The sequence below is a fragment of the Myotis yumanensis genome, unplaced genomic scaffold (genome assembly GCF_028538775.1).
Source record: "Myotis yumanensis isolate MYYU_CA2020_CCGP unplaced genomic scaffold, mMyoYum1.0.hap1 SCAF_9, whole genome shotgun sequence".
Taxonomy (NCBI): domain Eukaryota; kingdom Metazoa; phylum Chordata; class Mammalia; order Chiroptera; family Vespertilionidae; genus Myotis; species Myotis yumanensis.
In genome coordinates this window covers 72,841,361-72,861,992 of record NW_027223760.1, presented here as the reverse complement: position 1 = coordinate 72,861,992, position 20,632 = coordinate 72,841,361, and the positions used below count along the sequence as shown (strand labels likewise).

The 20,632-nt window shown below is 38.8% G+C and overlaps 1 protein-coding gene across 1 annotated transcript in view; it reads right to left on the bottom strand.

The window, feature by feature from the left end:
- The window catches only part of PRKAR2B (protein kinase cAMP-dependent type II regulatory subunit beta), a 64,573-nt gene that overhangs the window by 3,408 nt on the left and 40,533 nt on the right, over positions 1–20,632 (bottom strand). The window contains exons 4-10 of the mRNA XM_070424647.1: positions 20,037–20,120; positions 13,834–13,940; positions 11,302–11,455; positions 7,090–7,191; positions 5,845–5,919; positions 2,660–2,725; positions 2,393–2,531 (exon numbers count right to left, since the gene is read on the bottom strand). Of these exons, the coding sequence (XP_070280748.1) occupies positions 2,393–2,531; positions 2,660–2,725; positions 5,845–5,919; positions 7,090–7,191; positions 11,302–11,455; positions 13,834–13,940; positions 20,037–20,120 (727 nt within the window). The remainder of the gene's footprint in view (positions 1–2,392; positions 2,532–2,659; positions 2,726–5,844; positions 5,920–7,089; positions 7,192–11,301; positions 11,456–13,833; positions 13,941–20,036; positions 20,121–20,632) is intronic.

The window sequence follows — 20,632 nt, the reverse complement described above, 5'->3', positions numbered from 1 at the left end:
GGCACATACAAAAATCAACTAATGAACGCATAAATAAGTGGAACAACAAACCGATGTTTCTCTCTCTCTCTAAAAAAAAAAATAAATAAATAAATAAAAAAAGAATTTGGATCTAGGTTTGCCATACTTTGCAGGTGTTGTAAGTACAACAGAAAATGAGCTGTGTATATCTGGGAAAACCTCCAGAAATCTAGTCCTGTGGGAATTCTTTATAAAGTAAAGTATATGAAACTGACAACAGTATTGTAGTCTATAAAGGGTTAATACTATAGATTTTATTTCCATATTTGAAAAACATCTTTATCCCCTTGGATTATTAAGATTTAATCACATAATTATTGTACCTCCACATTGTGTACTGGAGTACCTGATTTACTGAAATCATTGTTAGTAAAACTTAAATTCAAATCTATTCTAAAACAAATTTGTAATATATCCTGAGGATCATTTAGAGCAGTGGTTCTCAACCTGTGGGTCGCGACCCCTTTGGTGGTCGAACGACCCTTTCACCAGGGTCGCCTAAGACCATCCTGTATATCAGATATTTACATTACTATTCATAACAGTAGCAACATTACAGTTGTGAAGTAGCAACGAAAATAATTCTATGGTTGGGCCACAACATGAGGAACTGTATTTAAAGGGCCAGAAGATTGAGAACCACTGATTTAGAGAGTCTGTTTTGTACAGATTAAAAATCACGTCAGCAAAATGTTTTGGTATAGAACTGTTTGAAAGCAAAAGCAATCTATTTTTTGTTTTTCCATTTTCTCATTTTTAGTATTCATTTATTTTCTGGCATAATATAAATGGCAGAAATGTTTATAAGACTTAAAAAAGTTCAATCTCTTAAAAATTAAAATACGGGTGACCACAAAGTCTGGAATTTTTCCTAACTGATCTTGTTTTGTTCTGATCATTAAACTTACCTGCTTTAGTTAAAAAACAAGCAACAGAAAACCCATGCACATAGAAGATGAGAAGGAACTATAAAAACTTCTTAGTTTTTCCTACCTTTTTTATATCTCAAATTTTCTTCAATGTGAATATAATTTGTTATAGAAAATAATGGGCTTTCACTCACATCACTTTTACTAATTTCTCTACTCAGGGAAATTACCTATCATTGTCTACCTTCTCTTTTATCCAAGCATAATACTTTAAAGCAGCGGTTGCCACCGGTGGTCCGTGAAGTCCAAAAGGTTGGCGACCGCTGCTTTAAAGTATGATTAATATTATACTTTAAAACCTTTAAAAAGTGACTTCTCTAAGAGGTTAATTCTGAGGATACTAGCACATCTTAAGAACATTAAAGCTAAATTTTTTCTACTAAACTGTGAATGAAGAGTGGCTAATTACTGTTGAATCATTTTTTTAAAAGAAAATGTCATCTATACTGATACTACCTGAATTATATTTTTCATTATTAAAGTAAGTTATTTCTCATATTTAAAATCTCATCTTCCAGCTAAAGATGGTATTTCTGCCAAACTACTATATAACATAAAAAGGCAATTAAAAAGCAAAACAATAAGGAAAACTGTACTGTGCTTTGACAACCTAAACATTTGTTTCCTGGGACTATGGTAAGTATTCCCACAGACATTCCTACTTCCCCCACAGAACTTAATTCACTTTATAAAAATATTGTTTTAGCCTTCTTTTAGTGCATGTTGTTTATTTGAAAAGTCAGATATAAATTTGGTACTCAGAATTCTTATCCTATCCTATATAATAAAAGGCTAATATGCAAATTGACCAAATGGTGTAATGACCGGTCGCTATGCCATGCACTGACCACCAGGGGGCAGACGCTCGACACAGGAGCTGCCCCCTGGTGGTCAGTGCGCTCCCACAGGGGGAGTGCCGCTCAGCCAAAAGCCAGGCTCACGGCTTGGCAAGTGCAGTGGTAGTGGCAGGAGCCTCTCCCACCTCCACGGCAGCGCTAAGGATGTCTGACTGCTGGCTCGGGGAGCGGGCCTAAGCCGTCAGTTGGACATCCCCCGAGGGCTCCTGGACTGCGAGAAGGCACAGGCTGGGCTCAGGGACCCTCCCCGCCCCCCAAGTGCATGAATTTTCATGCACCAGGCCTCTCTGTCTCCTGCACACCTCCCACCAAGGACTGAGCCCACAACCCCGACTGGGAATCAAACCATGACCTGGTTCATAGGTTGATGCTCAACCAGCGTCACTCCAGCTGGGCTGTGTAAAATTATTTTTTTTAAAAAATGGCTTCCACAAACTGATTTTATAATGCGATGAATGCTTCCTTTGTTATGTTGGGGACCATAAAACCTGTGGACCCAATAAAATAATCTGTACAACATGGATACATAAAATGCAGACACAACATTTCAACCAGGAGAAGCATGCTCCCTGTGGTGAGTCCTACCTAAACACTTGACAGTCCCAATGGCATGTGCAGAGGCTGCTCGAGGTTTGTTGGTTACCAGAGCAAGTTCTCCGAAGTACTGTCCCCGAGAACACCGAGCGATTTCCACCGCACTGTTCTCTTCCACTTCCGCTTTACCCTGACAAGGTAATTAAAAGCATCAGCTTTTATTCTGTGTGTTGAAAAAACAGAAGTTAACCTTAGTCTAAACATCAAAAAGAAGATTTATTATGTTCCTAGCTAATATGTGGATTTGTTAAAACTCACCTTCCTTTTCATAGTAATTTTCACTTCTCCAGATTCTACAATGAAAAAAGAATCAGCCAAATCTCCCTAATAAAACAAAAACAGAGAATGAAAATGCAAATTTCGTTGACAAAAATCCTCTCGCCTATCATAACCCTGAAGTCAGTCCAACCCCGATGTACAGATGATTTGCCTGGAAAGTGAATCCCCATGGAGAACAGGCTTTATTTATCTTCCTAAATAGAGGTTGTAATGATTTCATTTGTAAATTTATTTGAAATAATGTACTCTCTACCATCGCATTTCTGAGTCATGAAAATATGGCAAATAACACTGGGGTAAGAATTCCACCCAAGCGTCAGCCTGGATAACGGCACAGATGTTGGAAAAGGCAGCACCATTCCCAGCAGCACCTGCTCAGCCAGCAGGATTGGCAGCAGGTGCTATGCACGCTGTGTTACAAATAGTAGCATGGTACCCCAGTGTAACAAGTAGTAGCATGGTACCCCAAGATAAGCCACGGACTTTCAAAGAGAATACACCCAGACTTATTTGGAAACTGTAGATATGGGTCCTGATGTTTTGACTGCAGTAAGGGACCAAAGATGCCAGTTTACTGACAATCCACCTCAAGGCCTCAAAAACACTGGGGGCTTTGGGGGCTGGGTGAAAAATGTGAAGGGATTAAGCAAAAACAACAAACAAAAAAATAAAACCCTTAAAAAAAGTGTCATTTCTAACTGCATATCCATTTTTTCTTGGTGGTGGCTTATTTTTGTTAAGTATATTTTTAATGATTTCAGGAGGAAGGAAGGGGGGGCGGGTAGAGAGAGAGAGAGAGAGAGAGAGAGAGAGAGACACACATCAATGATGAGAGAGAATCATTGATTGGCTGCCTCCTGCACGCCCCACACTGGGGATTGAGCCCTCAACCCAGGCATGTACCCTGACCAGGAATCAAACCTTGACCTTCTGGTTGATAGGTCGATGCTCAACCACTGAGCCATGCCAGCTGGGCTTGGTGGTGTTTTTGAATAAACTCTGCTTTGATTTCCAATGCTGCTTTCTGAATTAAATAGTATAATATAGAAGACAGTAGATACTGACTTTTCCTGATCCTCTCAAAGTGATTTTGAAGAAATTTAGGTACTTCAAAACTCTTTAGTACTACAATTCTAGAAATACAGTATCAGATTACATCACAAAATACTGAGTCAAGATTTACTAGTATATTATATAGTATACACATGTATGCGTATAAATGCTTAATAGACAACTAATACCTCAAAATATCTTTAATAAACTCCAAGTAAAGTGTACATATCTCCTTTCCCTTATCTTTACATCAGGTTTTCATAAGAGCTTCATGTTAACTTTTCAAGTGTTTTGAATCATAGTAGGTCTATCAACTGCTGTGTAATTTAGTTTTCAAAACATGCTCTAAGTCCACGTAAAACTGGTGAAATCGGAGTAAGGTCTATGACCAATGTCAGTTTCCTAGTTTTGAGACTGTGCTACAAGGAATGCAAGATGCACTGGGAGAAACTGGGTGAACAGGGCATGGGACTTCTCTGTATTGTATCTGCAACTTCCTGTGAAGCTATAATTATGTCAAAATAAAAGGCTAAAATAAAATCATTTCAAAAGTGCTCTGTATTTTTTATCAATTTATATAGCAGAACCTTAGCTCTGTTTTCTAATTTGATTCCACTTTTTCCCAACCCTTCACTGCTCTAATCTGTAAGTGTGTGGGGTGGGGGTGGGGGTGGGGGAACGGACAGAAATTGATTTACTTATTTGGCTTCTAAAACAATTATTCTTTCCTCTGTCTCACAGACTTTGAATCTTGTTTCACATATACCCAAAGAAAACACACTATTTTATTTATTTTAATCCTCACCTGAGGATATTTTTTCCATTGATTTTTAGACAGAGTAGAAGGGAGGGACGAGGGAGAAAGAGCAGGTAGAGGGGGAGAGGGAGACAGGGAGAGAAGGGAGGGACAAGGGAGACAGAGCAGGTAGAGGGGGAGAGGGAGACAGGGAGAGAAGGGAGGGACAAGGGAGAGAGAGCAGGTAGAGGGGGAGAGGGAGACAGGGAGAGAGATGAGAGAGACACAGTGATTTGCTTGCCTCCCAAACAAGCCCAGATGGGCCGGGGATGGAACCTGCAACCAAGGTATGTGCCCTTTTGACTGGGACTTCAACCCATGACCCTTCAGCCCGTGGGCGATGCTCTAACCACTGAGAAAAACCAGCCAGGGCAAGAGAGAATGTTTTAAGAAAATAGCACAACATAATATCTGATAAAAATTACAGAATCTGGCCCTCGCCGGTTTGGCTCAGTGGACGGAGCATCAGCCTGCGGACTGAAGGGTCCCGGGTTCGATTCCGGTCAAGGGCACATGCCTTAATTGTGGGCTCGTCCCCAGTGGAGGGCCTGCAGGAGGCAGCCGATCAATGATTCTCTCTCATCATTGATGTTTCCATCTCTTTCTCCCTCTCCCTTCCTCTCTGAAATCAATAAAAAAATTACAGAATTTATTAAAAATCTGTTTAAATCATTTGTTCAATACTCCAAAAATGTAACTAGGAATAAGGTACTATCCATGTGCTTTATTTGTGAACTTCAACTGTCTTCATAAACCCTACTTCTGAGCAGCCCTATTCTCACCAAGGCATGTATTACTACTGACTCCAACTGGGATCTTAGAAAAGATTTGTGGTTAAATAGCATGTTGGCCCTTATTTAGTATCTGGAAGCCAACACAGTATATGGTACAGTGTGTTCCCTTCTTGGTTAATTTTTTCAGGGAGCAGCCTCAGGTGTCATTGTGAATTGATCAAACAAACTTCTAGTATCTTCCAATGTACCTTCTGAGTCCTTATTAATCTCATGGAACACTCACTTGTTTTTTTCCTCTTATAAATGGCATCTTATTATTCTTTATGTACATGTTGTGTACAAATATAAAATTATGCAGAAATCCATTTGATGATTTAAGATATATTCATTAGGAGTTAATTATATAAATAAAAGTATTCAAATAGCTTAATGGCTATAAATTAAACCATTTTTTAACTGGTCATTGGTAAAAGTAATATTCATTTAATCCATCACTACATGCTAAAATTCATCAAGATATACAATGTATAAGAACCTTTTGGGATAGAACCCTAAACTATATTGCATAAAAAGGATTATACCTGAGCAATGATTTGTTCTCCATCGTTGTATACTTTGGTGCCTATCACATCTACCACTTTCAGGCGTTCAGAAACCTACAAAGGAAAAAAGAAGACTATTAAGCAGATTAACTGGGAAATCTTACCTATTTCAGAGGTTTAAAAATTGGTAGCCTAAAAGCCAAATAAACCGAGCAGCATGTGGGTCTGTGTGTGTTATATCAAAAATCCAGCCTGCATTTTCACCTGGCAACAATAAACTTTGGTGAGATAGCAGCTGTTTCTTTAGATGGAGCACATGTTCTCCAGTTTACCGAAATCCCATCCTCGGGCCTTGGCTTTTCCTTTTTATGTTGCTTGCCTAGCTCTGAGTGCATTTGGACTTCCAACCCCTGATCTATTTTCACTTAAAGAGATGCTGCTAGAGAAGATCAGCTGCCTATTATGCGTTCTGTAATGTAGCCAACATTTCTGCCAGGCATATACTGACAATACAACAAAGATACTTCCGTAGATGAGTCAGTACTAACCACAGAGTATTTGGCGCAGATGCTGGAAGGATGATGTTGCCAGCCGCCAAGATGGGGAAGAGGGGCAGAGTAGGTTTCGGATGTGAGATTTGAGATGTCTATTGGGTGTCCAAGAGGAAACGTTAAATATGCAATGAGATTAGTACGTCTGGCATTCTAGGGAGGGACCTTGTCCGATGATGTCAATTTTAAGACATCAACACACAGGGGATCTGACAAGTTCACCGAGTGAATAAGAGTAGCCTGAATAAAGTAGCAAAGATGACTGAAAAGAGGAGGCCAGTGAGGACATGAGGGCTTTTTTTTTTTTTTAATTGGAAGGATTTATTTTTTGGTGAGGGGGAGAATTTTGTTCTATTTTTTGTTTCTTTTCCCTGGTATGTTTATAATAGACACTCATTACATGGAGTTAATATTGACAGTGTGCATTGAGATCATCTCTCCCTATAAAGGTATAATTAGTGGCTACTGCTGACATTTACATGGTTATTTTAAGTCTGCTTTTAGAAAGGGACCACATATACCTCTGCTGTAGATGCTCTCGGGAATCTATTACTTATAAACAATAAAACAAATGCAGTTATAGGTGGTAAAAGAAATACTGAGCTATACAAAAACCATAATTTAATCTTTTAATGAAAATATGGATTTTTTTTATTCAAAGAAAATTTTGTATAGATATAAACATTCCTAAGGAAACAGAAGCTTTTAAAACAAAATAAAAACATATACTTACTTCCAAAGATTTAAGGAATGGCAGTGACTCGATAAAATTTTCATACATTTTCCTCTTTTTGGCATTATTTTTTACAATTATTCTCCTGAAGGTTACCCTGTCCTAAAAGCAGAATGTAAAATGTTATTATACTTTTAATGTTACTTAAGATTTTTATTTCTTTAAGCATAAAATATAGAGCCATATAAAATGTTATTTTCAGTTTTTTAACGAAGAATCAGTTTATTCAGAGATTTACCACCATGTAATTAGGCTAACCCCACAAGGTGGCACTGTTGCTCCATTTACAAAACTAGATACTAGCACTGCGTTCTTTTTCCCACCTCAACTTTGAGATGTAATTAACTTAAAAGTATACAAAGTATTGATTTGATACACTTATACACTGACATGACCAGCACAGTAGAGTTAGTTAAAAGCCTTTATCACCTCACATAATTAACATTTCTCCTTTGTAGTAAGAACATTTAAGATTCACTTTTAGCAACTTTCAAATATATAATACTGTTAACTATAATCATCACACTGTATATTAGATCCCAGAATTTATTCATCTGATAATTGGAATTTTGTAGCCTTTGACAAATATCTCCCCACTTCCCCCACCCTCAGCCCCTGGAAACCACCACTGTACTCAGTTTCTATGAGTTTGCACTGGCACTCAGTTCTTTTACCATAAATAATACCTTACAGCATTACAAAATCAATTCAAGAAGACATGACCAGCATTTTTTTTCTTTTGTTAATCCGCACCTGAGGATATTTTTTCCATTGATTTTTAGAGAGAGTAGAAGGGAGGGAAGGAAAGGGAGAAGGATAGAAACATGGATGTGAGAGAGAGACATCCCCTGGTTGCCTCCCACAGTGTCCAGACCAGGGCTGGGGATCAAACCTGCAACCCAGGTATGTGCCCTTGACCAGGAATCAAATCCACAACACTTCAGGGCAGTGGCCAACACTCTAATCATTGAGCAACACTGGCCAGCATGATCAGCATTTATGAGGTATAATTGACATATAACATGAGTTTCAGGTGTAAAACATAATGATTCAATATTTGTATATATTGCAAAATGATCACCACAATAAGCTTAGTTAATATCTGTCACTTTACATAGTTAAAAAAACCTTTTTCTTTGTGATGAGAACTTTAACAATCTACTCCTGTAGCAACTTTCTTCTTTCATTATTTGATATACATTTTAAATCATTTTTTATTTTTCAATTACACTGGACAATACAATATTATATTACTTTCAGATGTACACTCCAGTGATTAGTCATTATAATCAGTGGTCATCAACCGGTGGTCCTCGGACCACTGGTGTCTGTGAGGTCCGAAAGGTTGGTGACCGCTGCATTATATAACTTACTAAGTGATCATCCCGATAAATCTGGTACCCATCTGACACCATACATAGTTACTAGAGTACTACTGACTAGTATATTATATTCTCTTCGCTATACTTCACATCCCCATGACTATTCTGTAACAACCAATTTTCTTAATCCCTCTCTTTTTCACCTGTCCTTCCAGTACCCCTCCCATCTGGCAATTGTCAAAATGTTCTCTATTTATGAGTCTGTTTCTGTTCTGCTTGTTTGCTTACTTTGTTTTTTAGATTCAATTGTTGATAAATATATATTTATTGCCTTAATTGCCTTTTTATTGTTCACATTTTTTAAACATTAAAAAAGATGTTGCTTTTTTTTGAGAGAGAGAGGAAGAGGGAGAGAAACATCGATATGAGAGCATAAAATTGATTGGCTGCCTCCTACACGCCCCTTATGGGGGATAGAGCATGCAACCTGGGCATGTGCCCTGACTGGGAATCGAATTGGCAACCTTTTGATCCACAGGATGATGCCCAACCAACTAAGACACACTAGCCAGGGCTGTTCATATATCCCCGCCCCCACCTCCTCTTGAAGAAGACCCTTTGACATTTCATGTAATACTGCTTTGGTAGTGATGAATTCCTTTAGCTTTTTCTTGTGTGGAAAGCTCTTTGTATAACCTTTGATTCTAAATGATAACTTTGGTAGGTAGAGTAGTCTTGGTTGTAGGTCCTTGTTTTTCATCACTTTGAATATTTCTTGCCAATCCCTTCTGCTCTGTAAAGTTTCATTTGAGAAATCACCTGGCAGTCTTACGGGAACTCTCTTGTAGGTAGTAACTGCTTTTCTCTTCTTTTAAGATTCTCTGTCTTTAACATTTTGCATTTTAATTATGTTGTGCCTCTTTGGGGTCATCTTATTTGGGACTTTCTGTACTTCCTGGACTTGTATGTCTACTTCCTTCACGAGGTTAGGGAAGTTTTTTGTCACTATTTTTTCAAACAGATTTTCAGTTTCTTGCTCTCTCTGTTCTCCTTCCGGTACTCCCCATGATGCGAATATTGGTATGCTTGAAGTTGTCAGAGAGGTTCCTTACCCTATGTACATTTCCACGTCCCCTCCACCCCCAACCCATTTTCTGTTCTGATTGTTTTTTGCCTCCTTATATTCCAAATTACTGATTTGATCCTTGGCTTCAACTACTCTACTGTTGATTACCAGTAAATTATTCTTCATTTCATTTAGGGTATCCTTCATTTCTGACTGGTTCTTTTTTTTATGGTTTGCCTGTCCTCTTTTATGCTGATGAAGCACTCACTAAGTTCACTGAGCATTCTTATAACCAGTGTTTTTAACTCTGCATCTAGCAGATTGCTTGTCTCTATTTTAGTTAGTTCTTTTTTAAAGGAGCTTTATTTTCTTCTTTCATTTGGGAGGTGTTTCTTTGTATTCTCATTTTGGCAGCTTCCTTGTGTTTGTTTCTATCAATTAGGTAGAGCTGCTACGTCTCTCAGGCTTGGTGGCCCAATGTAGTAGAAGTTCCATAGGGTCCAGTGGCATAGCTTTCCTCAATCACCCAAGCTGGGCACGTGGGTGCACCCTCCTGTCCCCCATGTGGTCTGTGTATATGTTCCTGTTGTAGTTGAGCCTTGATTGCTATTGGCATGTCAATGGGAGGGATTTACCCCCAGGCTTATTGGCTGCAAGGACTGACTACGACCACTGCCCACCAACCACCATGGAGGATCAGCTGTGCGGGCGCCTACCTCACAGAGCAGGGCTTAATCCAGTGGGGTTCTGGTGCCTGCTGAGTCTGCCCCTTGAGTGTGCCACTTGTAGAGGTGGTTGGGTGGTGCTCTGATGTCCTGTGGGTGCACTGGCTCTGGGGCCTCCAGGGAAGTGCAGGCCAAGGTCAGCCCTGCCTATGTTCTGCCCACAGATTACAATACAGTCAAACCTCGTTTCTCGAACATCTCCCACCTACAACAATTTGGTTCTCGACTAAGAGGCTTGCAAAAATGTCTTGGTCGTCGACCAAACCTTAACAGTTTTCGACCTGACAACCCTTTCACGCTGATACCTCAGCATCACAAAAAGCATCTCTCGGGCAATAAAGGAGAGATGCTTTTGTTGCTGGTGAAATCAATGGTTAGCACAATTTTAAAACATAATGTTGCTAAGGGTGTGAAAGTGATCACAAAACAACAATCACAGGCAATTGAATAGGTAGAAAATCTGTTGTTTGGATAAATGAAGAGCAGTTAACCAGTAACAGCATTTCGGAGGCAGTGATATATTATAATTTTAAGGCTAGCAGGGATGGTTCTGTATACTTGAGAAGTTTTAATTGTAGATTAAACAGTACATTAGACATGTGTTGCATATAAGAAAGGTTAAAACAGAAAATCATTTGGGGGTCTGGAATGGATTATTTCAATTTATATTATTTCTCTAATGGGAAAGAATGATTCGGTTTTCAAACAATTCGTCTCTCGAACAGTTTGAGAAGTGAGGTTCCATTGTCCTCACACAGAAAGCTATGCCAAGAAATAGCACTGAAGGCTTTGGTTGTTTGTTTATTGTGTGGCTGGCTGGTTAAAAGGAAATAAAAGAGGACCATTTTGGATCTGAGTGTCTTTTCCCAGGACGAGTACATTCAGCACCTGACTTGACTGGGGAAAACGACATGAAGATTTCACTCAGCCCGGTCTTAGTGCCCCACCTTTCAGCATCCAGTAGTTGCTTAGTAAAATCCCCTGGTGCCTGGTGATCCCAAATAAACCCACCTATTAGAAATAAAATACTGCCTCTACCTGGCTGTTGTCATAATGCTTTTTACAAATAACACTGAGCTCAAAGAAATATGTCACTCACCAAACCCCACAGAGCACCAGGAGAGGTAGCAGTGATTGTAGCTGCTCTGGGTGTGTTGTACATTAAGGCCAGTTCTCCAAAGCTCCCACGATTATCATAGTTACCAACACATCTTCCAACACCATCACATTTCACATAAATATCGAATGTTCCTCTGTTGGACACAGGGAAAATAAGAGGCAAAAGTAATTCAGGTAAAACCTCATTCCAATAAAACCCGATGTGAGAGAAAAGCCCTGTGTGTGCAATAAAATCTCATTCCCAGCCTGCCTTTCCCCTCTGATGACAATAAGCAATAAAAGGGCATTAACATATGCCAGGGACACCAACTGGTCCAGACAAGCATGAAGGAACCATCAACTAGACAAGGGTGAGGACCATACTTGTGCCTGCTGGGGATAATGAGGCAAAACAATACACATTTGAGGTAATAAAATAAATGCTAAAAATATAACTAAGAGCAACCAAGCAGTATATGCATAGACTGCTATCTGAGAGAATGTATATGGAAATGCTGACTACAGTTATCTGTAAGCATGGGAACAGTGAAAGATTCCAGGGACATTAACTCTCTAATTAAAAAGTTTCTGTTTCTAAAATGAACATGTTTTACTTTTGAGATCAGAAGAAAGTAACTATATACGTGTATGTATATATATAAAATAGTTCTAACAACTTGGTCAATCACTACTGTACAGTACTTGGGAAGGTCTTTTATCATCTAGGAAGGGCTGGCAAACTGTGGCCCACACACTGGCTGCCTGCTTTCGCAGATAGTTTTACTGGACACAAACACATGGGTTTATGCATAACCTACAGCTGATCTGGGCTGTGGCAGCAGAGCTGAGTAGCTGCAGCAGAGGCCACCTGGCCCTTTACTTTACATCAAACCCTGAACTAAGAAAAAACATAAGACGTGGCAGAAATTCAGACTAAATATCTGATCCTGGTAATTTTATAGTTTCTCTGTGCTTATCTTTTAGTTGGAATTCTTTTGCTAGGCGAATAAGCCTCATTTTGCATGCTACAGAACTACATACGTCCAGATCCTATATTTATGTGAACTACACTCTTCTGTGGAGGGCTGTCTTTCCCTGTCCTGCAGGGTATCAGAGAACAAGGCTTCAAGGCTTGCTAAAGCACCTGTGATGGCAAACGGTTCTTTGGCTTTATCTTATTGGTTAAAGCCTAACATAGAAGCAAAAGGGAGTGCTTTTAATTAAAAGATGGATTAGGAATGGTAAAAATACAATACAAACAAAAACGTAAAAAAATAGAGAAAGATATTAATGAATAAGGAAAGGAATACTGACTTTTAATACAATTCACAGACAGAATAGCTGTTTCAAGGATACCATCTAGAATTTTTTCATGAATAATTATTTTTCACGTATAGATTGACCCTTCTATTTCAAACTATTTACACTTTTGCACTAAAACTGTTCTCTACATTTTCTACTTTGAATAAGATAAAATATACAATAAATGTGCTGATGAGAAAGAAAGTAAGCAATAGTCCAGTAGAAATCACGAATCTAACATCTGTTAAAATACTGTGTGCTGCTTTTTTATATAGATCCCTTCCCCGATAACGTGAGGCCTCAGGCATGGAAAGAACACAGAGAGACCTGGCGGCGGGGTTGGCTCTACACCCATCATCTGGGCGATCTTAACCTACTCACGTCACTTCTGTGTGCCTGGGAGTTTTCACCTGCCAAATGGGTGAGTAGGATCTACCTGAAAAGGATGTGCTACAGACAAATGTAAGGGAATTATTATAGTCAAACTACCTACTAAGAGAAGATGAATCCTGTACTGTATGTGGGGTTCTAATATGCCCCTACAATTAAATACAATTAAACAGTTGAATACATTTCTGAGGTGTTTCACTGATGAAAGCCATTGATGATACCAAAACCATGACTTTAACTACATATGAGACAAGTGGTTCTGTTCTGTTCTAAAATCAGACTCCACCGCAGCTCTAGCTACGACTGCCTTGGCAACAGCTCCCTAAGGTCACGGGAGCATGTGGGATGAGGGAATGGAGGCACCAGTGAAAACCCTTGAATCAGAGAGCAGGCACTGCTGAGTTACGAAAGGCAGCACCCAGAGTCAGGATCAAGGAATGAGGACTAAGCAGACAGCTGGCGAATAATTTTCCGCAAGGATTCTGGGTTGAACACAGTTGTACCCAGAGAAGCAAACGTGATCCAATAAATCAGGCTGGAGACGATCTGTGTCCCACACAAAGCGAGAAGGGCTGGGGACACCAACTGTCTCATGAATACGTCATCATCGCTTTACAACAGTGAAGAAATACAGACTCCGTTCAGACTGCTCTCTATTACATTTTAGAACTCTTACCTAATTACCCCTAAAAGCATCCAGAGAGGGGTTACAGTGCCTATTAGGTAGTAATCAGACTAAAGAGGCAAAAGCAACTATGTATTAATTTGCTATCATTATAACAATTGAAATTTTACACGAAAGGTTCGTTACATTTCAGCAGGGAAGTTATGCAAAACTTACCTATCGATGACGTAAAAGTTGTCACCATCATCACCTTGATCAATTACGTGTTCCCCTTCTTTGACCAATTTTTCAAACATGGCATCTAATACTTGAGACATCTGCTCCTATTTTTTAAAAAAGAAAAGATATAATCTTTATGTTTATCTAGAACATGTTTTCCTAAGTAATCATAATTAGTTTTATATTTCTGTGAACAAGTGCAAAGAATTGGAAATATCACCATTGCTATTAAGTCATGTCAAAAAAGAAACAACAGTCTTTCTGATCACATACAAAGTCGATTAAGTATTTACTCTCATATTCAATATCTAAATGAAAGTAATTATAATTAGTCTATTTCAGAATATTCGCCATTATCACCACTTTAACATGAAAAATGAACCACCAAACCACATAAACTTTGTGAAATACAATCTTAGCAACTAAAATGACCAGGTTAAGCAAAGAACTATTGCAAATATCTTAGGGGGGTGGGGGAGGGATACAACTGGAAAACACAGACTGAAGAAACAAGATGCTCTGGATGAAAAACACGAACAGACCACATGCGACTCTCTTCCTTTTGAACATTTCACAGGCAATATGAAGGTATGAATACACACAGTATAGAGTATGGGAAGGGGAAATTGATGGAGGTGAGATTTCTATAGCACAGGTGAGCTAAATGGCAGGTGGCAGAGAGAGGGCACAGCCCAAAGTAGGGTAGATGGGCCTGCAGCGTGAAGGGGTCAACCAACTGTCAGGGCACCATCAGGCTGGAAAACACCTGGGTCAGTCAGGATGGGACTGATTCACCAACACTGAATTTCCCTTTTCTGTTTGTTTGTTTTGTTAATCTTCACCCGAGAATATTTTTCCATTGATTCCGCCCCCCCCCCCCCAATTGATTTTTAGAGAGAGTGGAAGGGAGGGGGAGAGACACACAGAGAGAAACATCAATGTGAGAGAGACACACTGAATGGTTGCCTCCTGCACGCATCCCGACCCGGGGGGGGGATCAGGTCAACGCTCTATCCACTGAGCCAAACCAGCTAGTTTCCTTTTTGTTGTTGTTGTTTGTTATAGCCATTTATATGGGTAAACTGGTTTTGATTTGCATTTCCCTAACGACTAACCATGTTGAATTTTTTCATGTGCTTATTGGTCATTTGTATATATATTCTTTGGAGAAATATCTATGCCTATATTTTGCCCATTTTTGAGTTGAGTTGCTTCTCTTTTTATTGCTGAATTGTAAGAGCTCTTTATATATTCTGGATACCAAGTCCTTATCATACATATGATTTGCAAATATCTTCTCCCATTATGTAAGTTGTCTTTTCACTTTTTAAAAAATAATGTTCTTGGATGCACAATTTTTTTTTTATTATGAAATCCAATTTATCTTTTTTTTTCTTTTCTTATTCCTGTTTTTTTGGCATCTAAGAATCCACTGCTAGACCCAAGGTCATGAAGAAACCCTCTGTGTTCTTGTCTAAGAGTTTCATAGTTTTAGAGCTTACATTTAGGTCTTTGATCCACTTTGAGTTAATTTTTTTATATGGAATGAAGTAGAAGTAAAGCTTTGTTCTTTTATGTGTGGATATTCATTTGTTAAAGAGACTACTCTTTCATTATTGAATGGTCTTCAAATTCTTGTTGAAATCAAATAGCCATAGATGTGTAAGTTTATTTCTAGACTCTCCATTATCCCATTGTTCTATATGTCTATCTCTATGCCAGTAACACATTGTTTTTTTCTGTTTTCTTGTTTTTTTAAAAATATATTTTTATTGATTTCAGAAAGGAAGGAGAGGGAGAGAGAGAGATAGAAACATCAATGATGAGAGAGAACCATTGATAGGCTATCTCCTGCATGCCCCCTACTGAGGATCGGGCCCACAACCCGGGCATGTGCCCTTGATTGGAATTGAACCTGGGACCCTGCAGTCCGAAGGCTGATGCTCTATCCATTGAGCCAAACCAACTGGGGGCAGTAGTAACACATGTTTTGATTACTGTAGCTTTGTAATAAAAGTTTTGAAACTGGCAAGTGTATCTTTTAACTTGTTCTTTTTCAATATTATTTTGCTATTGAGGCTCCCTTATTATATATACAATTTTAATACATTAAGACAACAAAATGTTGATGTTTTCATGATTTAGCTTCATAATACATCTTACCAATTTTAGCTTTTACAAATAAATTAATGCTAATAAAAATATTTTTTTAAAAAGATTATGGGATCTCTACAAATATAGACATATTACTAAGTAAAAAAAAGATCTGGGCAGAACACTGTGTAGAGTTTGCTGCCACCAATATTTTAAAAAGGTTATACTTACATATACATAGCACAACCCTGGAAAAATGCACATGATAAAGCTAACAGAACTTGGCTCCTGAGAAAGTGGGCTGCTGGGCGACAGGGATGACGGAGATTTCCTTTCACTGACTGCTCTTTTGTTGTTTTAGAATTTTCACTCCTTTGTTCTTTTTGAATTTCTGTAAATTGTATATGTATACTGATTTAACATGTTTAATTCCTTAAAAAACCCAATTCTCCATTTAAACAGAGAACATAACATTGCATCTTCATGTGAGCTAAGAAAAACTGCTGGGAGGACAATGGCGATGGGTACGGGAAGTGGTTTTCTCGCCTGGCCTGGGTCTCTGTGTGAGCTCTGGCACTCTTCATGAAACAGCAGCCAGGGCTGAAGAGGACGCCAAGGCGGCAGTAAAACGGTGCTTTCTTAATGTGGTGCTAATTGACCCCACAGGGGCCATTTTACCCAAAAGCGTTCACCAGCCAGGCAACATATGGTCACCTATCAAAATTACAACGTTTGATTAAGTGGTTTACTAATATTTTGTTTCCCTTACTGTTTATATTTCAACTCTTTTAGGGCAGATGGAGGGGTAATATTACTTTTATTGATCAGCTCTGGCTGTAAATGTCAAATGGAGACACAGCTGAAAAACACGGCTACACAAAGTATTTTTGCTATCTTTGAATAGCTGCATTTTAAAACATAAAGCTTAAGAATGCATATAAGGATATATAAAAAAGTCATTCCTGAAAAAATACAGCACAATTAATTCTTCCAGAACTTCTCTATGTGACAGGTGTCTGTTCTAGTCAATCAAAATGTAATTTCCCCATAATTATGCACAGACTGGGAAGAACTTAGGAAATAGTTAATATGCAGAGGCTTATCACAATGACTGACAACTACTGTAGGCAATCCACATATTATTCTCCGACAGAATGCAGTTTCAAGACTGAGCTCAGTAAAAGGGCTCCGACTCACCTAAAAGTAACAATTTAGCGCTGCTGGCATGGCTCAGTGGTTGAGCATCGACCTTTGAACCAGGAGGTCACAGTTCAATTCCCTGTCAGGGCACATGCCTGGGTTGCGGGCTCGATCCCAGTGTGGGGCGTGCAGGAGGCAGCCGATCAATGGTTCTCTCTCATCATTGATATTTCTATCTCTCTTTCCCTCTCCCTTCCTCTCTGATATTAATAAAAATATATTTTTAACAAATAACAATTTACTCTCCATTAATGAAAGAGATTATCCTATAGCTTAGGAAAATTATTTCAGTTTGCTTCATATTAGAAATATTTCAGAAGAAAAATGGCCTACTGAGTTGAGCATTAAAATATTCATGAAAAGAATATCTTCAAAGAGACTAATAATTATAAATGCTGTGCTTAGCGTATGAATATAAAGCACTCCAAGGAAGAATGTTCTGAGGCCTAGGAGGTGCAAAATTTTCAGGATAAACAATGACTTCAGGAAATTCAAATGAGAGAGTAGACACAAAGCCAAGATCGTTGTTCTTGCTAGTCAGTAATGACTGCTTCCTGTTCCTCCAGGGAGTTTTCTTCCCATCATTCCAGCTAGACACTGGGAATCATCTCAGACTCTTCCATCAGATGCCAATTTATTCGATCAGCAAGCACCAGCTCCTGCTAATTCTGACTATTTTGTGAAACCATCCCTTCTCCCCTTCCCTAGTTGGGCCCATTTCTTCTCCCTGGATCATAGCACTGTTTCCCCCACCGAGCTCCATTCCTTTGTCCTTGCCCTGTCACTCTCCCGTCTTTAACTCAACCCTCTACGAGGCCACCACCATGACCTTAGACACATCTGATTGTCACATCCTCTGCTTAAAATGTTCAGTTGTGCCTGCCCACTGCGTCCAGTACGTGTCCCACGCTACAGCGAGGCATCAGGAATGGTCACACAACACACGTCTGAGCTCCCACCTCTGGACGTCTCCCACTTGGAGACATCCAGTGCTAACACTCTGTACTTTTCTTCAACTGGCAGCCTCCTACTCATTTCCTGAGGTGGCTTCTCCAGCCTCCTGAATCCTCGGGTGAGGCTAAGAGACCCTCATCCTCTCTTAGTGCCCTGACCGTAGCACAGCATTTATCATGTTTTACCCCAATTGCTCTGTATGCGTATTTGAATCCCTCCTCGTTTTCGTTCCAAGAGGACAATACCACGTCTAAGTATTTCTGTGGCCTTCAACACTTTAGACAGGCCTTGGGGCATAGTGGGTAGTCAAGGAATTGAATCGAAAGAAATTGCTGCATTATAAGCAGATTATAGGCATTGAACATGTAATTCAAATAAACGCATTTGGGTTATTGTAAAAAAATGTATACCATAAAAACTAGAAAGCTACTTGAAATAAGAGCTTAACCTAAGGTCTTCAATCTGCCAAGTTTGAGGATAAGTTTCTTATTACATACAGGTGGTAATTTGCTGAGAAGAATTAACTTTTACTTATTTATATTCTGTTTCTTTCCTAGAAGGCAAAGTGAGATAGCGGGGGAAATAAGTCAAAATGGTTTGAGCTCGCACTCAATAAAAGATCTCTTGGAAACAATATGTGTAAATAATACTTGCTTTTTACCTATAAAACATTCAATAACAATAATTCATTAATTAGTAGTTTCATAAACTAGCTTTTTCTTTGTTAAAAATAAATATAATGAAGGCCTTTAAAATATATATATTAAAGACTTTAAACAAAGTAGCAAAAAATGTCTAAAAAAATTCCCATGTTTATAAAAATAATCACTTTAAGCAAAGATACTCAACCACCCAGCCAGGGCTACATTAAATTCTTAAATTTTCTAAATTAATTCCATTTTTTAGTCTTCTGTTATTAGATAGAATAACCAGCAACCCCATTCTTTATAGCTCCTAGTTTTGCAAGCTAAGGGATAATTTAACCAAACTGGTCAAAACTTATAATGTGTGGTCCCAAAACAAGATCTCCAAAGTCACAAAATGTAATCCAAGTTCCTGAAGAGCATGATATAAACATTAAATGGTATTAGAAACAAGAGCTTTTAAAAATATGTTTGTATTAAGACCCAGTGTAGACTTGGCATAATGCAGTACCTTCCTCTTAATAAAAACGGCCTTTTAAAGTAAACCTCACCATAAAAAGAGTGGGTCTAGATGTAATGCCTTCTTCTCTAGGCCATCAATCTGAAAACTAAGACACTGACAACGTTTGACCGAAAAAAAGTTGAGGTAAGTCACCAAAGTTGACTCAGTGTTCACAGCTGGGACACGGCAGCAGGGGCTCTTTCCCAAATGACCGTATGGCAGTGAATTCGCATCATCTGTGATGATGGACGTGAAACAGGGCAAAATCTGAGCAGCATGCTCACTCATACTGAGAGGGGGTATTCTAGAAATACACCTAAAACCGAAGTCTAGAAATTTCAAACTCCTTACAAAGAACAAAAAAAATACCCCTACCTTTAAAACCAAGTAAAATGTTATTTTGAAAACATGTATAAGTTATAGATTAGAATAGAGTTACTATTACCAGCTGGGCCCTGCACATCCCTGCATTTTCCAGGTGGGTGTACCAAGAATGCAAGGTCCTAACTTTTCTTCAGCTGGGCCATTTCTCAGGGCTTTGTTTATAGCTTGTAACTCTGAGGGAGGAGATAATGTCTTCCCCCAGACAAACAGCAGGTCTGCTTACTCCTTGCTGCAACAGCGTGAACCTCCCAAGCTCAACACAAGTGTTCCTCATACAACCCACTGCGTGTGCAGGCACCCACGGCGGGGCCTTTACATCGCCCGGGTGATGTTAGCTTGCACAGACAGTGAAATCCAAGACGCTGCACAGTTCTTCACACAGATACTGAAAAAACCGTTTCTATTATTGAGATTTATCTTACCGGATCCAGGTTCTTAAATAGCAGGATGTCTTTACAAGCCTCTTGCAATCGATTTCTTTGATCATCAGTTTTTGGATGTATAATCTAAAAAAAATTAAATAAACAAACAATTAGTCTACTCTTCTTACTTGTGAGAATAAAATTTCCTAGTAGGATGTTAAAAGGAAGATTTGTGAGTGCTGAGGTTTATTTCCGTGACTAGACACCTATCAGCCCACTAAGTAGGGGAAATAATACAATTTATCTCAGGGAGGGGTTGCACATTGATTAAGACACTTGAATGTTTTTCTTTTTTTAATTTTTCAGTAACAGTTGACATTCAATATTGTATTAGTTTCAGGTGTACAATATAGTGGTTAGACATTTATATAATTTATGAAGTGATCCCCCCTCTAAGTCTAGTTCCCATCTGACACCACAGTTATTACAATATTATTGAGTATATTCTCTATGCTGTACTTTACATCTCCATGACTATTCTAAATCTACTTTGTACTTTTTAATCCCTTCACTTTTTCACCAAGTCCCCCAGCCCCTCTCCCATCTGGCAAGCATCAGTTTATTTTCTGTATCTGAGTTTTTTTCTGTTTTGTTCA